Source organism: Anser anser (assembly GCF_964211835.1).
Source record: "Anser anser genome assembly, chromosome: Z".
Classification (NCBI taxonomy): Eukaryota; Metazoa; Chordata; class Aves; order Anseriformes; family Anatidae; genus Anser; species Anser anser.
In genome coordinates this window covers 24,965,594-24,988,753 of record NC_139723.1, presented here as the reverse complement: position 1 = coordinate 24,988,753, position 23,160 = coordinate 24,965,594, and the positions used below count along the sequence as shown (strand labels likewise).

The following is a 23,160-nucleotide window of genomic DNA, read 5'->3' as shown; positions in this document are numbered from 1 at the left end:
AGAAAGAAAAATGGTAAATAAGTAGTGGAATCCTGTGTCTTTGCTCATTATGACACTACTTCTGGAAAAGTCCTTTTCATTTTAGTTAGCCTATGTGGAGAACACACCTGAAATATCTAACACGTGGACTGAAGTTGCTTGACTGCTGTAGAGCTGCTTTGACAAGGAACAGCCACGAGAAGATATTAGTATTTAATTGCTTCCTAATATGTTTATTGTTTGATCCTGTGCACGGAGGAAGATAATCTGTCCCACTTCCTTACTGATGTCTTCTTTTTATGAGCGAGCAATTGTGATGTGAGCAGCCACAGTTAGCAGCTCTGTTCAAGAAGAAAAATGGAGAAAGAAAAAGAAGAAAAAGACAGACCTGCTAACTGTACTGCGATATGTGGTTTTTCATTTCAGGAGAATAGCTTAAATATCTCTACATCTCTGCTAATCTTAATATGTAACTGAAGAGTGGTAGTACCTTCTTTTTTTCTGTGTTTTTCCTTAAATTGATAGGAAAAAGCAGTTGTAAATTTGTCAGAAGCATAAGAGTGATGGTATTAATTTAGTTACATTCTGAAACTAATTTTTTGTTGTTGTTGTTACACGTAAGTAACAGCTTTTATATCCAAATATTTATTTAATATTCCTTACTTGGAGCATTACCATTGTGCCAGCAGAGTCAGATACACAAAGAAAGCAGATCTGTTGAAAGAGAAGTTGCCAGTTAAACAGACTTACTTCAGAACATGACTCTTCCCTGAAAAATATCCTTTGAATGTGTCATTAGTGTATCATTAGACTGTTTTCAGCTCTTAAATGTGTCAGCTCCTTTTTGCCCTCTCTCGTTTCCTTCTTTAGCATCAAAGTGCTAAACAAATATGGCCTTCAAATGTTCTTACTCAGTGATTTAAGTGGCCTCTCATAGACACGAGTAGCCTCCACTTCAGGAGAACCTTGGAGTAGGCCTAACTTCTTGTGGCCATAACTTCTCTTTTTGGCTTCACCTCATGATGACTTCTACTGCTAGAAGAGGTTGTGCATTACTGCTGCTCCAGGAAGCCTGTTGTGGAGGCAGAACACCAATGCAGAGATGTATTCTTATGAAGTCAGACACTTTGCTCTGTCAGCACATAGCACCTGTTGCTACCTACACTGTTGGACCACAGTACTGGATACATTCTGCAATCACAGAATCATAGAATGGTTTGGGTTGGAAGGGACCTTAAAGATCATCCACTTCCAATCCCCTGCCATGGGCAGGGACATCTTCCACCAGACCAGGTTGCTCAAAGCCCCATCCAACCTGCCCTTGAAGACCTTCAGGAATGAGGCATCCACAGCTTCTTTGGGCAACCTGTTCTAGTGCCTCACCACGCTCTGAGTGAAGAATTTCCTCCTAACATCAAATTTAAATCTCCCCTCTTTTAGTTTAAAACTGTCCCCCTTGTCTTATCACTACACTCCCTGACAAAGATTCCCTCCCCAGCTTTCCTGTAGGCCCCGTTTAGGTTCTGGAAAGTCGCTGTAAGGTCTCCCCAGAGCCTTCTCTTCTCCAGGCTGAACAACCCCAGCTCCCTCAGCTTGTATTCACAGTAGAAGTGCTCCAGCCCTCTGATCATCCCTGTGGCCCTCCTCTGGACCCACTCTAATAGATCCACATCTTTCTCATTCTGGGGGCCCCAGACCTGGACACAGCACTCCAAGTGAGGCCTCACAATGGTAGAGCAGAGGGGGACAATCACCTCCCTCCCCTGCTGCCCCCACTCCTCTGTTGATGCAGTCCAGGATGCAGTTGGCCTTCTGGGCTGCAGTTGCACAATGATGGCTCAAGCAGTGTGCATAGGCATTTAACATTCCAACTTTGGAGCAACATTTTTTATTTTTTTTTTAAAGGAAGTTAACTATTAATTAGGTAATATAGGAGGTGATTTAAGGATCTAAGTTTAGAAGGGTAAGGGAACAGCAATAAGAAATTACTTCAATAAACCCATATACACTTGCTCATACATTATCCAAATGTCTCTTGACACTGACAGGCTTGGCACATCAACCACCACCTTAGGAAGCAATCTCATTGTGATCAATCTCATGGTGAAGAAGTTTTTCCTAATATCCAGTCTGAACGTGCCCTGGTGCAGTTTTGTGCCATTCCCTTGTGTTCTATCATTATGAACATTTCCCACTTAGGTTTTGTCCTAAATCCCTCTCTCGGCTTTTCCTTTTGTCTCATTAGACGAATGTCTGAACACTTCTGTAGAAAGAGTGCTTAGAAGAAGTAGGGGAGCAATTAGTCATTATCTTAGTGCAAGGTAAAAAGGATGTAGCTAGAGCTTCTGTTTATATATATATGTGTGTATGTGTGTATATATGTATATAATATTATCCATTAGCCTGTTAATTTTAAAAAATACACTTACAATTAATTTTATGGGAAAACAAAATAACAACAATTAAAAAAAAAAGGAACTCAAGAAAACCATTATTTTGCAAAATTGCTTTTTCTGGGGCAAGCAGCATTTCATCATTTTCTCTGTAAACAGTCAACAGCTTGGGCTCAGAAGGAGTTCTACAAGCCATCGTGTAATGTGATGGATGTGCTCAATGCTCATGTTTACAGCTATTTTTGTAATTGCCCAAATCAGGTCTTCAGTGCTACATGTGGCTATTAATTTCAACCTGTTCCTATGATCTCAGTATGAGTAACTTTGCAATAAGTTTGTTCTGCTTAGCTGTGACCTGTAGTCCGCTTTCTTGGGTTGGCTTAGGTGAAGGTAACGCTGAAGTATTTTTAGAATGAAAGGGTATGTATGTCATGGAAAATAATGGTATATTGCAGAAAATTGTGTTTTGGGGTCAAATTTTAAGCAGTGTTGTAGTTTCAAAGTGTCAATAACACGGCATGTGAGAAAGCGGAAACTCAGTAAATGACAGTCTTCTGTTTATGCTTCCTGCTGGATTTGGTATAGCAATGACAACTTAATACTAATAAAAATAAAAAAAGGTTTTATTTATTCTGTACAAATTCCCAGGCACTTAATGGCAAAACTGTGCTGCAAAGCTCCCCTCACCTACTCATCACTCTTGTGGACATACTTGGTGTTCTGTGCCTTACCACAAATGAGCTGGAATTAAAGAATATAAGCAGGATACAATGCCAGTTTCAAAGTTGCTGAGTTAATAAACTTCTTAATTTACTTAATAGAAAATAAGTATATGTTTATGCGTGTCTACGTATAGGATTTTTTTTTTTTTATGAAAGAGTCCTGGGAATTGGCAGTGTGAGATTATTGATATCTACTAGCAACTTAAATAAAAATTGCCACAATTGTATGAAGCTATAGTATAGCATAAAGGTATATTAGAGATAAAAGCTCAGAAACAGGTAACAAAAGCTATCAACATATACTCAGGTGTACAAGCAAATACACAATAGCTGGTGTTATTAGCCCTGAAACATTCCTTTCTATGAAATTTTCTAGCACTCATCTGGAAATACGTATAATCTGGTACTAACAGTTTAGGGTGAGTGTTAAAGTTACACAAACTCTTGAATACATATGGAAACACGTCTGACGTAACAGTTCTGTTTACTCCCTACTGAAGAATTACTGGAACTAATATTTTCCAACTCTGTAGATAAATATGAAGTAAATATTGAATTCTGATGCTTCTGATTTAATGAGCACTAGAATTATTCATTGAAGGAAGTAAACTCTAAGAAAATGAGGAGTGGCTTAATGAAAGTAATATTCTTATAACTTGGTCAACTACAACTGATATGGTAGTGTTTATTTTCTTAACACAGCTAGAAATTACTGTAAAGCTTATCGTGTATTTGTGTTCTACTAAATTAACAATGTCAGCACTGGTGGGGTAACAGCAGCTAGTTACTTCTTTGCAAACAGAGCCTTACAAAGTTCACATGTACTTTATTACCACATCATTTCAAACTTCAGTACTACTACAAATACATATTTGTATACCTGAATTTTTGAAAGATCAAATGCTAAGAGGTGCTCAGCATTTTGAATACAAAATGTCTTACCTGCCTTTAATACTACAATCAGGTATTCAATGTGAGACACTGAAGCTTGAAAAATATGGTGCATAAGATTTGAAAAAAAAAAGTTTTTAAACAACCCCATTGTTATAGAGTACATTTGCTCATTGCTTTCTAAAATTCTACCTGAAAAATCTGAATATACAGCATATTAAGGATTTATGCTGCTAGATACATTATGCTGTAAACCTTTCTAAAATACAGTAGTTGATATTAAACATACCACTGTTGAAGCAGTAATGATGTGCAGGGCGGGTAGACCTTGTGTTTGATAATTTCTTTTAGGCTCTAGCTGAAGTTACAGTGAAACACTGCTTTAAAACTGCATATGCTTTTAAACTGAAAAAAAAAAAAAAAAAAGATTTAGGCACTAATTCTGTTGACAGGTAAGAAAAGAGCTGTCCAAAGAAATAAAGAATCGTATTAGAACCATATGGTCTATGTTATTTGTGCACACTTTGAATATAATGCACAGCTTTTTAAACAAGGTTATGTTTGTACATACGTTCTTCTCAAATTTGAACAAAGAGAGAGTTTTGCAATGTCAAGCTCTGTCTCATGTTTGTAAGTAATAGATGTTGTCATCTGCATATAACTGACTGTTCTCAAAAAAAATCCTGCTGGGCAAGAATCCTTTCTATGGTGAACAGTGCATCCTTAGAAGAGATATTTTAAAGAGCAACAGTAATTCGTTGAATTTCATGGGTTGATTTTAAGTTTTCTGTCTGATTATTTTTAGATTTTATGCAACACAAAACTTTTGAGAACTCTAGATTAAAGGTTCACGTGTTAATGTTTTCGCAACAATTTTCAAAGCTAGTAAAAAATTTTGTTTTGTTTTGGGTGTGTGTGTACCCTAACAACCATTTTCTAAAAGACATTACTCTTAGCAGCCTGTAATACATGCAGAGTGTTTGTGGAACAGATATTTAAAAAAACAGAAGAACATACATCCATTTGCTAAGAAAGCTTACATCTGCCCATGTCATCAGAAACTTGAACAGCTTTATCTCCTCAGCATATATAGGCTTTATAGTCTTAAGAACATTTCTTTCTGAAGAAGACTGGACCACTTTACTTCACAATTACAGAATAAAAATGATATTCTGAGGAATTAGTATTATCATCCACAGCTAGATCATGAGATGGTGTTAGTATCACCCTGCTGACTTATTTTTGTATCAGATGAAGATCTGGCCATTAGAAGATGCTAAAGGATTAAGCTTAAGTAAAAAGTTCACAGTGCCAGAAAAGAATGCAGAACAAATAAAATAACACTGTACTTGGAATATAGTAACATGCAGATGTTTCAAAAGACCTAGATCTGACATCACTTCTTAGCATCCTTTAACCTAACAGTTTGCTAAATTGTGAAAATTTGGTGATTTGGTGGATATCAGCTATAGGTGAATTCACTGAAGATGTTCTGGAAGTGATTTGTTTTGGTTGGGTCAAACTCACCACTAAAATCACAATTAGTTTCTGAATTACATTTTGCAACCTGCCTCCAGTGCTGCTTATGGAGTAGTGCTGCCTGCATGATGCATATATATTTATATAACAGAGATAAAAGACTTTGGCGAGCAAAGGCCTGATGAGACCTTCTTCTCAAGCATAGAAAAAAAAAACCACACAAAGTTACTGCAAATTAGACAAGATTTGAATATGAGACATCATGAGAGAATGAAAAGATGAATCTTTATTTTTAAACAAAATATTTCAAAATGGAATAAAAGCTAAATTTCAAAACATCCTCAGTTGCAGTGATAATCTAAAATAGAAAACAAACAAACAAACAACAAAAACTTTATCACAGGCTAAAGTTAATTTGTAAATGATATTTAAATACTGTATTCTACAAAAATGCAATGACTAACCTGTATAAATTATACTTTAATTGGCTGATATGGTTTCCTTTAAGACTGTGAGCCATTGGTAACAAGAAGATGACCAATGAACACTAATGAAAGGTAATAGGTGTTAGAAGGCATACTCCAGCTGATGATGCGTGTTAAAGCATGATTACATGGCTTTCAATTGTACAGAATGCTGTCTTCATCATAGACTTACTTACATTCAATGTTTAAAAAAAACTGTCCAAAGAGTGTTCAAGTTGGTAAAATGCTATATGCTATCACACCTATTATTACTGGTAGCTTTTCTTCATGTAGATTGAAATGGGCTTACCTGTCCATTTTCGGCTTTTCCTTCATGCATACATTTTTCTGAGTTAATATTTCGTATTTATTTTCATTTTCCATTGATTTCTTCCTCTTCAGGTGCAATCTAGCTCCTGTGGTGGAGTTTGCTGCAGACGTGGGAACTAAATCTGATTTTATTACCATGAACCCATCAGTTGTACAAAGAGCATTTGGAGGCTTCCGGAATGAGAGTGACAGAGAAAAATTTGTGCATAGACTATCCATGCTGAATGACAGTGTCCTTTGGATCCCTGCTTTCATGGTCAAAGGCGGAGAGAAGCATGTGGAGTGGGTTAATGCATTAATCCTTAAGAATAAATTGAAAGTGCGAACCGCCTATCCATCACTGAGACTTATTCATGCTGTCAGAGGGTAAGTGTCTGGAAAAGACTGGTCTGTCCTTGGCACAGTGAAACTCATAACTAGAATTCGTAGCAGTCATAAAAAAGAGCAAGTAAAATGTTAAAAGGATTAGCATATTTCCACTATTGTTTTAATGGATTGCATTAATGATGAAACAAGCTTGTTTGCTAATAAATGTCCACTCATTTGTCCTGCTCTAATGCAAACAACTGAAATGCATTAGCACAACAGCTTTTCACTTCTGCTTTTATGTACAATATATCTTTATGATCATTACGGTGAGAAATCAATGAAAATTAAACTGGATTCAAAGGATATGTGGTAATCTTAGCAAATCACAAGACAATAAAAGTGCTGCATTTCTTCTTTTGGGCAAGGCTATGGAGATAAAAAAATAAATTTAGGTGACATAGAGGGGTAAGGTAACAACCATACAAGTAACGAAGTTTGGCAGATGTGAAAATGAGCTCCTTTCCAAAATGTCTAGGATTTTTTAGCACACTTTCTCTTTTTGAATTTGGCTGGATGCTTGGTCAATTCAAGAACAGTGACCAGAATCACTGAAAACATTAATGTGACAAGTTGTTGAAAAAAGGTATATGTCCATGCTTCATGCAGATACTTGTTTTTTCAAGCTCATAATCAAAGAAGACTTTTAGTTGAAGGCTCCAATATCTTTGCCACTCCAAATAAGAGTATGTAGAGCCGTTTACACAAAACATTCAGAAGATAAGGGTATTGTAATATCTGTTATGCAAATTATGATGATATGGTACTACTCAGATTGTTTTCCTTGAACTATCCTATTTGTGGTATTGGGGAAATGTCTTAACGTATTAATGTTGGTTTGTACAACAATTAATAGTTATGTGTCTGACTGAAAAGCTTGTTCTGTTACAACAGCAGAAATAAGAACAGAGAGAGTGGATCTGATACCCCAATACAGTATGAGAATATGAGAATGAAGCTTATAAATATGTTGTTGAGGATATTAAGGCTTTTGGATGTGCTTTTCTGCTACGATGTTCCAGATAGGTAACTGTGGCATTCTTCATGTGGTATAATTCTAGCTGGAAAAAAAAAAAAATCTGTCTGTTTTGGAATTTGTCTCCTTTAATTTCTTATTGTGTTGTTCAGTTTGCTGGTGGATAGTTGCATTGTTATACAGTTGCAATTTAGCTATTTATGGGCCTTTATTGTGTTGAATTTTTGTGTATTCAGGGTGCCTATAGCATATGGATAAGTGCAGTAGTTTTTACAAGTGTGTATAAATCTGAAGAAATTAAGTTCACTTTCAGTTTAAAAACAGCTTTTCTCATTTCCGTCTTCTAAATCTATGCAAAATTATCAAGTGTGAGTGTTAATTCAAGATATTTGGTTTTTCAGTTCGCCGACCTGAAACTCCTTTACAGGGGCTCAACTTAAAGAATTAGCATCTGTATTTTCTCTTTGAAAGAAAAGCAACAGAAGCTGTCATCAGAATTGCTGATGAAAATTTAGACTGTAATGTATTTCAAATTATACCTAGCAATGTCATCTGATGTAACTACACATTTTTGTCACGTTGAATCTGTCCTCTAACCCTTAGCGCCTCCACTTTCAAACCTTCTTGTTTTATCACATCGCTTTTGTTGTTGTTGTTCTTTTGGGAGATAACTCAATATAATCATATATTCTTTACTGTTCTTTTTTGTAATTTGAATAAGAACAAGGTAAGTCAAACATTACATGTGAAATTTATCTTTAGTCTAACAACTTTAAAAAGCGTGATGCATGAGGCGAGTATGCCTTTATGAGTGAAATTTGGAAATGATACAGCTAGCAATAATGCATTTGGAACAAATACTCTTTAGATTTTACAGAAGGCAGACTTAAAACAGCAGCCCATAATAATGAGGTTTGTATTATAGCAAAGTTAAATTTAGGGATCAAGTATTGTCTCTTTAAAGGTTGCGTTACACCTCTTTAAGATCTCTTTGGTTTATATCTTAAATGGAATACCATGGCAGATGAGAAATAGATAAACAAAAAATATTTTTAAATTAAACTGTACCTGAGCTAAAAACTAATACTTTCCACAAATAATGGTATGATTGAATCAGTCCACTTTGAACAGTAAGACTTGTCAAGACTTAAGAAAGTTATGAGTGGTAACATTAGGTTGAAACTAGGGGACAGCTAACTCCACTGCTATTTAAAGCAGTGTGTGCAGTTTATCTACTTAATCTTAGTTTTAAGGAAAATCTTCATAATACTGTATTCTAGGTGTAGATATCTGTTGTACTTACGTTTATTTCAAATCTACTGTAAAGTGATAATTTATGGGCCTAGAGACACTTCCTAAAATGAAACTCCTATAGAACATTCCTTGTTATACGAATCTGAACTATTTGTGTATTTTTTTTATATACTTTTGCAAGCTATGTGTTTTTAAGCATAAGTCTTTGCGACAATGTTAAGTAAACAGTGATGATCTGGTGAGGGCCTGTGGTGCTGCAAAACAGAAAAGATAAAATAAACAGAATGTGAAGACTACTTTTAGTTGGATGAGAAAACAGGAAATCTACCCACAAAAATACATGTTAGAACACATAGCAAGACCTGTGCAGAGCATCTAATCTCCTTAACAGGGTGCCTGAGCACATTAGCAAGATTGAAAATGTGAGGTTTATGCTACATCTTAAAGTGTCTTAAGCCATAATATGGAGATGGAATTTGAGTTATTGAGAAAAAAACGATAAGGAAATCTGAACTGCGGGAGGTATTTTTTGTAGATTGCCTTCCTTTACATGAGGAAATTACTGGCATATACACCTGCAACCTTTTTTTTGTAGGTTGTGAGCATTCTCAAATATTTCTATCTTTGTGTCTGAAAGTATGAATGAATGAATTAATGAATGATTTTTATTAAAATCTACAAATGCTTAGAGTGGACAGACAGGAATGTAGCACTTGTAATCACTTTCCTCCATTAATATTTGTAACATCCTCAAGCTCCTTTTAACCTTTATTCAAATAAAAATTCACTTTTGTTTCCCTTTTCTTGTCTTGATAGTGTCAAAGCATTCTGCCTTTATTTGAGAATAAATTATTATTTAATGCAGGGTATTCATATGAAGCTAGTTAATGCTACTTTAAACCATACTCAAATGATAAGAGGATCGCTCAAGAAAGTCATTGTGGGTCATGTTGGTTCCTATATTGTAAAATCTTCCCAAAGTCATAACAACTGAAACACGAAGAGAATTTTCTTCAACTATGCCAAAGACAACACCAGGAGGCTCAGCTGAACCAGTGTCTTTAATTTGAAAGCATTTGCTTATGAAGATGAATAAAAGGTAAAATTTTGAGGGCTGTACCACATCTATGTCATTTAGCTGGGTGAAATGAGGCTTATATTTGAAACTTAAACTTATTTAATTGCAACTACAAGTCTTCATAATCTAAAAATACAAAATTGTGCTTCAGGCCTAACAATTGCCTAAGATGAGAGTGTATCTATTTGTTAGAATAGATAGAATTACAACTTTTTTTTTTTCCCCAGAAGAACAAATTGCTCATGTAAATTTAATTGATATCAAGAATTCTTTGAGTTAATGCACATAACATTTTATGAAAAATATGGAAATGTAATGTATTTTGGGCTAAATGATTTAATAACTAATGCTCATTGTAATTTCAATTTGACATAAAGTAGTAACAGAGATGTTTAATGCTGAAGAGACCAGGCTGATAGCCATAAGATTTGGAAAGGATTCTCTCTATTCTTTTTGTTTGTACCACCCTGCCATATTGTTCAATGAATTTTATTTTATTTTACTTTATTTTATTTTATTTTATTTTATTTTATTTTATTTTATTTTATTTTTATTTTATTTTATTTTTTATTTTATTTTATTTTATTTTATTTTATTTTTTTCCTTCATCTATCTTTAAAGCATAAGCTTCTTCCAAAGATAGGACACTAATTTTCTTAGACTGGTGTTCCAATCTAGGATCACTAAATTCTGTGTACAGTTTTAAATAATAAGAGAGCAGTTTTGCTGCAATCAGATATTGCACTGAAATTCTGTCTCTTATTTTTCCTTCACTTTTAATAAAAGCAACTTGCTGAGCTGCACATAGTGTTTGGGAGTTGCTTCTGATCACATTCTAGCATAAAAGCTGTATTCTGATAACATTTTGAAAAACTTTTTTTCTGTCCATTTGTGCAGGTTTTGGGTCATAAAAAAGGTAATGTGGTGTTTGAAAAAGAAATTGCTTTTTGGCAGACTCCATGCCTTATTAAACATCTGTGAGTGATGGCTACCCCTTTAAAATCTCAGAGGGATTCAAAGTTTTGAAAACATATTATGTAAATACTAAGTCTAACACTGTAACTTTTTTAACCAGTAGCGTAAATTTTAAATGGCTGATGGATTCAGATGTTTGACTTCAGTAGATTTAGACCAAGAGGATCAAGTAGTTTCATGTGATAATTTATTTTCTCTGTTTTTCTTTTACACTTCTTGGGCAAAAATTTTGTATTTCAAGTTAGAACATGGGATTTGGAACGTGATTTGGGGGCAGATGGGTGATTTTCTCATGAAGTGTTTCTAAAGTTTTTTTTATGGTATTTTTAATTTAATTGTGCACATGTTATTGACAAAATAATTGAGGTAGTCAGTACCTAACAGAGTTTAAGATGGAAGTAGAATCTATAGACGAAGAGCTCAATTGATTAAAAGGATTCTTTGTTCCCTAACTGCGCTTCTAGGAAGGCTAATTATAAAGTAATTACAATGTACAAACCACACTGCTTTTTTTTTTTTTTTTAAGTTGAATTTAGTAACAAATTTCATAAACCTAGTTTTATTAATAGATCTGAGATTTCATACTGAATCCTTTCATTGGGATCATTTTTAATGATATATTATTCCAAGTAAGTGATACTTTTTGAGGTGTGGAGTGTCTGTATGGTCTACTCTCAGTAGCAGAGCTCTACTGAAGATGCATTGAACTGCAAGCAAATGGGAACTGTGTTTACTGGGATCAGAGTCCAGATGTTCTATCTTACATTCAGTAGTAGCAGACAAACAAATCTGAAAAGAGATGAGCAGATGCCTTCTGCTATGGATCATGGCCTCCAGTTCCCCAGAGGGAGTAAGGAGGGCTCTTGAAGCTAGACATGATGTTAAAATATTGGGTGGAAGCCAGGGTTAACTCCCAGAGCCCACGTCTGCCTATCCTGGTGCATACTGGAAGACATAAGCTAAAGATGGAGAAACCCCCTCACCCTTGCCAGTGCCATCTTATTTTCTGTAGTGTTCTGAAAAGTTTTTTCTCATGTTTCCTCCCCTGATTCCTCAAAACAAAGTTCTCACACTCATCTTAATGTGTGAGAATGTTTTCTTGGCTTTTTTTCCTGTTGGAGTCGTCCCATGAACTATTAGTCACTCGGCAGCGGTAAATTGTTGCAATTGCTTCACATAAAATTCCTTGGCCTTTTGGGTATGGAACAATCATGTGGACATCCTGTGGGATTTGCCTGGGCTCTGCTTGCTTCCTCCTTGCTACTGCCTGTATGAGAGTGGTATTGGACTTGATCCTACATTAAACACAGCAGAATTCCCACTGAAAACTCTGTGCTGTGCCTGTGTAAAGAGTTTGCTGTGCCTATTTATGGTCACTTTTCAGTGGAGAGTCTTTTTCCTTTTGTTAGTGAAACCAAACAGCTGGTGTTTGAGTAGAGTGACCTTTTACACAGCTTCACCACAGCTCCAGAGTCCTTCACTCTGGGAAATACAGAAAAAGTACTCTGAGAAAGTGAAACATGCAGAAATGGAATAGTTCTCCAGCAGCTCTGTGCTAATAAAGAAACAATTGCTGGGAGCAATCAATATTGTAAAACACCTTTGTTTCTTGTACTGCTAACAAATTTGTTTTTCATTGCTAAAATATATTCCTAAAAAAAGATGTTTTTGTGTACATGAATGATAATCACTGCAGAAAACAAAAGCAAAAACAAAAACAAAGAAAAGCAATGATTTTAAGGCTAAAAATAAAATACTATATTTAATATAAAATGACCAGGTCTCTCATATCATGTCAGACAAATATTCAAAATATTAGGAAAAAAAAAAAAAAAACACGATTGCCCACTCTCCAGTGTAGTACGCTCCCATTTTCCATAAATGTGAGTGTTAAAATAGTTCTGTGTTACAGGTACCCTTTTGGCCATAAATAACCTATCAGTAGAGCTGGCTTTGTTTGTGTTTTCAAACAAATGGGATGCCAGTCACTTTTTTTTTTTGGCAGATTTTCAGAACTTGCGTATTGTCTGAACTCTTTCCTTGGTTCTCTGAATCCTTTCCTGATGTGCGAGGAGGAGGTGGCACTTCCCTTCCTGAAGCTGCAAAGCTGCTCTTGGCCCAGCAGCTGATGACCAGGACAGCAGGACCATGGCAGAACAAAAGGCTGGCTCCTCTGGTGTAGAGGTTCTCAGCATGTCCTTCACTTCCCTTTGCACAAGGTTCTCCTGTTTGGGGAATGTTTAGCAAGATCTGTCAAGAGATATGACACTTCTGGGGAAAAAGAAGTCATATTTTTAATGGGAGCAAACCCAATTAAAGTAGTAGAGGGCACAAGGGGGAAATTGAACATGTCTGTTTTTTATACGGTATATTTTTTGTAGTCACTAAAGTAGACCCTGAAGAGTCTGGTCATGATTGTAGGGAGAGAACTTTTATTCTTATTTTCATTTATCTGCTGATAATAAGATTCTGGTTTTGTTTGTTTGTTTGTGTGCTTGTTTTCCTTTTGCTGTGTCAACTGCTTTATTCCTAATTATCAGCAATGAATGTACCTAGGACTTGTAAAACTTACTCTCCTAAGGTTAAATTTCAGTTTCAAGTAGAGGAGAGCAATGGAATTGCTTATAGGAAAAATAGTAAGGAAATTGCTTATTTTCAAGTTTTTGAAGCTTTTTTTGTCTACTGTGAGCAACAGCACTGTGCCTGATGCCAGTGACTATTAGCAACTAAGTAGGGAATAAATTATGCATAGTTTATTCATACAGTATATTTATATGTTTAAGTTTTACAGCAATTTTGCCAATGTTCTATTATTTTTCATTTTTTTTAACTTTGCGTACAAAAAAATCTCTTAATTTCTGTGTTTCTGAAAAATATAAAAATGTGCTAATTTAATTAACTCTAATTTCTCCCTATCCTGTAAAAGTAATTGTAGATGTTCAGTGGAAAAGCAAACCAGAAACTGTTTTATTTCTATGGAGAGCCACCTTAGACAGGTACTGTTAATAGGATAGGGAATTGCTTTTCTGTTTTTTTGATACATCAGTTGAGCTGGCTGTAAATTCTGTATGATATATGTATGGATGAGAAGATTCTGTCAGGTTTACTTCTTATTTTAAAGGAAGGTGAAACTTACAACAATTCTACTTTAGATTTGACTGGAATGCTTAGAGTTTTCAAAGATGTGTGTATTTAGCTTTCATCTTAGTGAACTTTTATGATGAGTAGCAGTTGTGTGGAGTATCTAACCAGTAACTGATCTTTTCATATGATTAGTTAATTACTGATGTAAAGTGGAAATAAGCAAACAAATATAGCTTTAAATGATCTGGATAAAAATGGCCTTGCTTCTGAACTTTTCAGTAAAACTGAAGAGAGTTGTTATGATATGATAAATTCTACTAGTTCTAAACATATTAATATCTTTTACCAAATTGATCCCTCATCTGAAAAAAATAGAAATAGTTAAAAAAAAAGTAAAGTAAGTAGACTAAGTGGTTTTCTCTTTTGATCTATGTTACATGTGGGTGTTTTGTTGTTTGTTTTTTTTTGTTGTTTTTTTTGGGGGGGGGAGAGAAGAGAGATAGAGAAGATAGAAATGGATACACATACTTGTGATTGCTCCTCTTGTTGTTCTGTGACACTTCTGACTGTCACACTGACTTTAAACAGAGCTAGAAAAAGAACAGTGCAAGTCATATTTTTCTGCATGGGTGACTGTGATAGATGACAGATGATGATGGCAGGCCCTGAAGGTTACCTTTTACTCCAACTCAAATGATTGGATTGTTTATGAAAGTGAATAAACAGTCCAGTCCTTCAGTAAAATAATACGCTAGGATAAGCCTTATAATGGTGTCATTGTATGAATTAGCAGTTTAGCCTAATGTCTTTCATAGCGTCCCCTTTTAATTCACTCAAACTTCTTCAAGAACATCTTAATAGGTTTATCTGAAGTCTTTAGGTTCCTTTTTATGCATTGAGAACGACTTCAATTTAGGCTTTTTATACCTGAAGCTAACAAATGTCGAGGCTAATAGCTACCTTCCTCCCAAAGTTAGTTTGCGGGGAAGTAGTCTATGTCTTCCTTTTACACAAGGAGTTCAGGATTTAGAGTACTTCCATTATATACAAGAAAAAGCTATTGTTCCTTCCACTTTGTGAAATTTACTAAGTCTGGCTGGGATGGAGTTAACTTTCTTCATAGCAGCACTGTGCCAAAATGCAGGTGCCATGTTTTAGATTTGTGGCTAAAAGAGTGCTGATGATGCACCTGTATTTTGGCTATTACTGAACACAGCTTGCAAAGCATCTAGGCCTTTCCATATCTGACCCCAAAAGGAGTAGTCTGGGGTACACAAGAGGCCAAGAGGAGACAGCCAGGACAGATGACCTGAGATGACCAAAGGCATATTCGTAATGTCACACTTAGCCAAAAAACAAACAAACAAACAAACAAAAAAACCTACATCAGAAAAAGAAGGGGTTTTTGTCTTCCAAGACAGCTGGTGGTGAAAGACTGACTGGCTGACTGACTGACTGGCCTCATCAGTCTGCTTGTGGAAGGTGCTGAGTTACTGCCTTTGCATCGCCTTCTTTTTTTTTTTTTCCCCCTCTTTCCTTCATGTTGTAAGCTGTCTTTATCTCGACCCATGAGTTGTCATGCCCTCTTCTTCTTCCTGCCCTCTCCTCCATCCCACTGGGGAGGGAGCAAACACCTATGTGAGTGCTTGGCTGCTGGTCAGGGTCAACCCACCACATGAGGGAAGGAATTTATTTGAGTATGTGCTAAATCAGCCAAGTATAGGCTTTTTGGTGACTCGAGGAAGTCTTCCGGCCTGTTTGGTTTTGCATCAGAGAATTTAAGAGACTTTGTGTGTTACAGGGTGAGAAAATGAGTAAGCATTACTTTTTTAAGGCACTTGTGAAATTAGAAGGCAAGGTGGTTAGGTCAGTACTGTAATGTGTACAGAGGTTTTGAGCACAGAACATATTTTGAACAAACATGACTGATCAGGTGACAGTTCTGTGCTTCCTTGGTGTCAGAAGACACACCATATCTGAGTTAGAAACTGGGTGCTTGAGTTTCAGAGGGAGTAAGATTTAAATCTCTTGCGAGGCCTCATTTCCTTCCCACGCTAGACTGAAGACTCTGCCTTGCTGTACGTCTGTCTTAAGCACCACTTTCAGCAGAGGCTGGTTCCTGGAGATCCTGTTCTTAGGTCTCCTGCTGTCCTCATGCTCCTATGTAGACATGAGGACACATTCATATGCGTGTGGGAGATTAAGTTCTATGGGGTTTCATATTATAGACATAACAGGATGAGTTTGCTGCACTGAAGTAAATTTTTTTTTTGAGGTTTGTCCTTCAAACTTTACGAAGTGAATTTATGGGACACAAGAAAAGTTGAGTACAACTTGTATTTGTGAAATGTAAAGCAAACAAACTAAAAAACACCACCTTTTATTTTTACATTGTTTTTCAATATTTCTGTATTGAAATGTTTGATGTACCTCATGAGCATTTTGGAGACATCTTATTTGCATTTTCCTTTCTGTTTTTAGTAGGCACAAGAGTCATTATTTACGTTCTTTGAAGCAGGCATTTAATGATATAGTCAAAGAAAATTGACTTTGAGAAAGTTATTGCTAGAACTTGTATTTCTTTTTAAACTTAGTTGTACTTTATTGGCTAGCAGTGGGAAACAGCAGAATTTTCAATCAGAATGAGTAATAGTTCTCTCTTACATGTCAAGAAGACCTGCAAAACGATCTAAGACCCTACCAAGAGTAAGAGCAACTACTAGTTTCAGAATGTTTATGAGGCTCATGAGGGTTGTTTTTTTTTGTTTTGTTTTGTTTTTTTTCTTCTTCATTTCAGTATAAATGTTGGTACGCTCACCAGAGGTACAGAGAGGAAGGAGAGGAAATAGTGGGCATATCAGAGTCATACTGAAACCAACAGGTGGCACGTCTTAGTCTTATGTCAAAATCTTTGACATGTAACATGCAGAAATGTGTAATATGCAGAAGGCCTAAGAGGATTGTATCCTTGTGATTGTTCCAGAGTGCTCCTACAATGTAAAATTCATCTGTGGGCTTTGCAGACTGTTTGAATGGCTCATGTTGGGTATGAACTTTACAGAGGAGGCCCTTTTCACCTTTATTCTATAAGGGACAGAATAGAAGATGTGAGAAAGAGCAGCATGGAACACAGACCATGAAACATAGCTCTCGATAACAAGAAGCTTCCAGAAAATAATCTTGAATGTGGTTCTTGTTTGCTTGTTTGTTATTTTATTTTTTAGTCTCTTTTGCAGAGTTAGGAGTCATATAAAAATCACAAAGGCAAAAAACTTGAGGGCTGATAAAGACAGGATCCAGGAAGGAACCCTTCTTTCAATGCTGCAGTGTGTTCTCTTTCTAAATAGTGATGTACACTGACTGGCACCCACTGGGAAGCTGCATGGCCATATGAAACCTCACAAGCATATCTGTGAGCCTTGCTGTGGGAACTGTGTGCGTGCTGTAGGGGATGGGTGTAAGCTGGTGACAGATTTGACCTGTAGACCATTGATGACCATTGAGATTTCTGCTGCTTGCAAGGGGTTGTTGCATGATTTTTAATTAATTTATTTATTTTTTAATAGAGACATTGATGAGCTGTAGTTAATGGATTTCTCTGAGTCCCCGGGGATGTTTCACAGCAGGAGCAAATCCACATGGATGATGCTGGCTGGCTGTTGAGTCAATTAAGAGGTGAACTGCATGAATTCTGGGGAGGGAGATGAACAGGTTTGAGGCTATGTGGGTAGAAGAAAATTTGGCTGATGCATTTGGAAATCTCAGCTCTGTGATGTCGTTGCTAGTGAACATCTGTCCTTTTCCTACTGAATGCACTTAGAGAGCAGTTGGCTTTTCACCAACAAGGGTGATGCAGAAGGGCTGTTGTAGATTGCAGGATTTGCTTGACCATCTCCTGGTTTTAGCTTATGTGATCACCAAGCTTTTGTTGCTGTTTCGTTACCATGATTGTCCTCTGAAACAGGTGAAAGAGAAGAGGAAATCTGTCTTTCTGGTTTTGTTTTCAATTTCTTTAACTTGTTTGTAATACGCAAAGCAAGTTTGGGCAAAAAATATCTGGGAAATATGCCAATGAGTAAACACACTTTGTTCCTGTAACACTGATGGTTTGAAATTGAGTAGCTTGCATTCAGACTGAAGATCTCCCTTCAAATTATTGTTAATTTACATGGCTGAAGGTAACTTAGTAAAGCCACTGGCATTATACCGTGACTAGCATAGTAGTAAGTAAATAAGAGTAAGACAGTTCAGTTTTTTCTTAAATATTTTAACCAAGTGGCAAGTACTTCCTTTCTTTGTAAAAGAATTATTAAAAATGCATTCATGCTACTTCTTTTATTTTTATGTGATCTTACAGTTAAGTGAACTGACTAACTGATTTGGTTTTGTTTCATCATATCTCCTTTTTTCTTTATGTGATTTATAACAGCAGAAATAAAAGTAGACAACTACTCACCTGGATACCTTTATTGATGCATTTAAAAATGTAGGAAACACACAGAAATAAAAGAAGTTACACAAAAAAGAGGACACATCCCTAATTTATTTATTTTTTTTTTTTTTTTTTTTTTCCATATTTCTGTATACTCCTTTCTGAAATACGTAGTTGAAAAGAGAAATTCATGCAGAAAGCTGTCACATCAGCAAAACTTGGAGGATGGGAAGCTAAAGACAGGAAATCTTTCTGAAGGAAAAACATACAGTAATATCCCTACCTGAAAACCACAGGAATTTATGTCAAAAATTACTTGAAAAATTAGTAGTGTGATCTGCAGCCTTCCTCATAGGTATCACGTTTATTTCTGAGCTAGTGTAGCAGTGACCAAAAGCAGTTTTTTCTCAGCATGTCTTTGTGAAGCCAGTTAGTGGGCTTGGCAGAGCTCCGATCATATCATATTGCTGCTAATTGACATTATGGTTGGTAGTGTTTGCAGTGACGCTAGAGCTTAATAGAATGTGAAAAGTTAGCAACAGTCTGTCTTTATAGGCAGTTTCTTTGGCATGGCAGCATGCGGACTCCTCTGTATTATTAAAGTGTGTTTTTCATATTTGATGGCCTTTGTAAGGAGGTGAATCTCTCAGTTCTCCTGAGTTGTGCAACAAATTGTTTCTATTTGATCGTATTCTTCAAAATGTGCTTTTGTGAATGTTTATTTTTGGCTGTCTGTAGTTTTGTAGAATCTTGATCCTAAGGAGTAATTTATACCTCCTTATTTTACTGAAGTAGTTTACTTTATTTTTATGAAGCCTGTCTCTTTTGGTTGATTAATGCAATGAAAGCTGTGGGATTTACTATGGTAAAATCAATAGTTTTTGTATCTGATTAATCTGTTCTGGTTCATTGTATTGATCAAATCTAAGTACCTGCAATCAATATTTTATATAATAATCTCTAAAAGGGAGACTCCAAATTGAATTGATTAAATCAAAAGATGTCAGATATTTTTTTCTATATAATAAGTTAGTCTAACAAATTAACATTGAACATGTTGTTTTACTGTATCTATCAGGAGCTGATGTTAGACACGGAGTTCAGCCTTTCAGGGGAGTTGAGCATAAGCCAAAAGCAGTTTTAAGCTGTTTATCAGTCCAGTGAGCAAAGCGCATCCTGAAGATGTTCTCAAGTGCACAGTTACCATTTCTCAACATGAGTTTCAGTATCCCAGAGCATTTCATTAATGGCACTGATACATGGCATAGTCCTCGTCTTGTGATCATGTACATAAATTGTAGATTGGACACAAAATGTAATGTTCTACAGCAGAGAACAGAATTTCCCATAGTTGTGTCTTTTTGTCTTTTTTAGGCTAGATTTAATATTTGATATTAGAGGTGAGAAAACACTCAAGAGTATGGGACCTATGGAATATTTGTTGTGGTGAACTAAAAAATTAATCCAGATTTTTCCTGAAGTGACAATGACAAAACTCAGTAATTCATGTAGGTCCTTCCACTGTTATGTTCTTCATTCCTTAATATACATTCCTGTGTATTTTATTCTAATTTCTCATGTATTTTTTATGGCCATGACAGCAATTGGATTGATTTGAAAAGAAAGAAAATTAGTTAGCGTTTTTCTTTTTCTGTTACAGAAATATTGTTACTGGGCATTAGAGTAAGAGCAAATATTTACATCAGTAGGAAAAATTAAATCTAATGGTGAAAGGTAAAATTAGTACATGTTGTTAACTTTAATTACACCACTCTGGTGACATGTTGTTGCAATTTTCAGAGGAAAAATGTTAATCAAATCTAAGTTGTAGTAATACTTTCCTAAAATTATAAGAATTCTGTAGGTGTTTTTTTTAAATAAACATTTTATAAATTTAAACTGTTTCAAACCACTTAGCTAAATCCCCCAGTCAGTCTGCTGCTCATTACTATTATTGTAACTTTGCAGTAAGACTACATTGTTCTTTTTCCCTTGCTTAGCTGAATTGTCATTTTCATTTAAAAAAAAAAAAAGTGCTTCCCTGTTTTTCATTTGATACAGCTTTCTCAGAGAAGCATTGGCTGATGTGGTTAGAGAATCTTATGCACTCAGTCCCACTCTTGAGTTGTTGGAAACCAATTTCTTTTTCCACGCTGTTTGGTCATGTTTGACATGAGAGATAGCTTTGCATGCAGTTACTTTAAATCAATGATTTGTCGTGACCTCACCACTTCCCAGAAGAAGCCAGGGCCCAAGAGAACAATTTGAACAAGCACCTAAGTTCAAGACTAACCTGTGGTTATGTTGTACTATATTATTATTTCAGTGATATAGGCATATATTATTTCAGTTGTAACTAACATTCAAAATTAAAATAGAACATTTTGCTACTTCTTTATAGCTGAAACATGATCATGCAACAGAAAAATTATCATTCTCTATGTAGAAAAACAATCTTCAAATAGATTGACATGGGTTTATTAGAAGTTATATCATTACTGTGAATTATATAGGTCCGGAGGGAATATGATGGAAAACAAAAGAGCTCACATGTTGATAAGGATAATTTAATTAAAGGAAAAAGGTGGAAAAAAAATAAAGGCCTTACAGAAGCAAACAATTTTTCTCTACGTATCACAGAATGTCTTGGGTTGGAAGGGACCTTAAAGATCGTTTAGTTCCAACCCCCCTGCCATGGGCAGGGATGCCATACTTCCCATCAGTAAATGATGTTCAGCCACATCCTGGGAAGCAGGGCCTCAATACATGCAGTGGTTATTTGGGAGGACAGACGTTCTCATAACGAGAGTCTCCCCTTCTCTTTCCCATTCCCCACCTCTTATGGCTGAGTGTGACACCACACTGTATGGAATATCTCTTTGTTTGGCTTAGGTCAGCTGCCCTGGTGATGTCCCCTCCCCAGATCTTGCCCGTCTCCATCCTACTGGCTTTGAGGGGGGAGGTTTGAAGGGAGTCCTGGTGCAGTGCCAGCACTGATCAGCAATAGACAACACACTGGTGTGATACCAATGCTGTTCTAGCTACAGGTGCAGAGCACAGCACTGTATAGTCTACTGTGGGGAATATTAACTCTAAACCCAGTACACTGATCCATGCCATTGTCAAGGTTTCCTACCAAGAAATTGTTTCAATAGCCTTTCTGAGGCTTGCATAACTACTTTGAGGCGTATAAATAAAGACCATATTCAGGAAGTGAATATGGCTGGTAGAAAACTTATTTATTACTCTGCTTGATCTCTGCTGTTGTAATTGCTTCAGTGGGCCAGGTGAAATCAGATACACTCTTAGGTTCTAACTTCTCAGTTTTAGCCCCAACAGTGGGTGGGGTACCAGCCTTCAGCTTGTGTTCCCCAACCTTCAGCTGGAGGTGGACTTCTGACACTGGAGAGCAGCCCTGCAGAGAGGGATCTGGGGGTTGTGGTTGACAGCAAGTTGAATATGAGCCAGCAGTGTGCCCTGGCAGCCAGGAGGGCCAACTGTATCCTGGGGTGCATCAAGCACGGCATCACTAGTCAGATGAGGGAAGGGATTGTCCCGCTCTACTCTGCACTGGTGCGGCCTCACCTCGAGTACTGTGTGCAGTTCTGGGCACCAGTACAAAAAGGATATAAAACTGTTGGGGAGTGTCCAGAGGAGGGCAACAAAAGTGGTGAAGGGCCTATAGGGGAAGGCATATGAGGAGCGGCTGAGGTCACTTGGCCTGTTCAGCCTGGAGAAGAGGAGGCTGAGGGGGGACCTCATCGCAGTCTACAGCTTCCTCATGAGAGGGAGTGGAGGGGCAGGCACCCATCTATTCTCCTTAATAACCAGTGATAGGACCCGTGGGAATAGAGTCAAGCTGAGGCAGGGGAGGTTTAGGCTAGACATCAGGAAGAGGTTCTTCACCGAGAGGGTGGTCGCACACTGGAACAGGCTACCCAGGGATGTAGTCACTTCACCAAGCCTGTCTGAATTTAAGAAGCATTTGGACTGTGCACTTAGTCACATGGTCTAAAATTTTGGGTAGACCTGTGTGGTGTCAGGAGTTGGACTCAATGATCCTTATGGGTCCCTTCCAACTTGGGATATTCTGTGATTCTATGATTCTGTATCATTCCTGCTGACACTACATAACAAATTTCTGCCTAAGAAGCCAGCCCACCATCACATTTGGTCTGGATCACCCCTCTCGGTCCATAACATGTGCCAGCAGCAGGGAGTAGCATACTGTCCCTTGTACCACATTGGTATGGGAAGGGAGCTCTAGAAGAGGGCTCTTGTGAGACCACACGTGAGTACTGCATCCAGTTCTCTGGCCCCCAGCAAAAGAATGACATGGACCCTGCTAGAGTGGGTCCAGAGAAGGGCTACAAAAATTATCAGAGTTCTGGGGCACCTCTCCTATAAAAGCTGGAAAAGAGGTGGCTCCACGGAGACCTTATTGCAGCCTTTCAGTACTCACAGGGGTCTTATAAGAAAGATGGGGAGAAACTTTTTACCAGGGCCTATACTGGTAGGACAAAGGATAATGGTTTTAAACTAAAAGAGGGTAGATTTAGGTTAAGGATGAAATTCTTTACTGTGTTGCTTGTGAGGCACAGGAACAGGTTGCCCAGAGAAGTTGTGGATGCCCCATCCCTGGAAGTGTTCAAGGCTAGGTCGGGTAGGGCTTTGGGCAACCTATGTGTGGGAAGTGTCCCTGCCCATGGCAGGAGGGTTGGACAACATGATCTTTAA

The 23,160-nt window shown here is 36.9% G+C and overlaps 2 protein-coding genes across 2 annotated transcripts in view; one reads left to right on the top strand and one right to left on the bottom strand.

The window, feature by feature from the left end:
* The window catches only part of LOC310889101 (uncharacterized protein), a 112,054-nt gene that overhangs the window by 52,174 nt on the left and 36,720 nt on the right, over positions 1 to 23,160 (bottom strand). The gene's annotated exons all lie outside the window — the stretch shown is intronic.
* The window catches only part of ST8SIA4 (ST8 alpha-N-acetyl-neuraminide alpha-2,8-sialyltransferase 4), a 58,314-nt gene that overhangs the window by 19,064 nt on the left and 16,090 nt on the right, over positions 1 to 23,160 (top strand). The window contains exon 4 of the mRNA XM_083817287.1: positions 6,331 to 6,624. Coding sequence (XP_083673413.1) covers positions 6,331 to 6,624 — 294 coding nt within the window. The remainder of the gene's footprint in view (positions 1 to 6,330; positions 6,625 to 23,160) is intronic.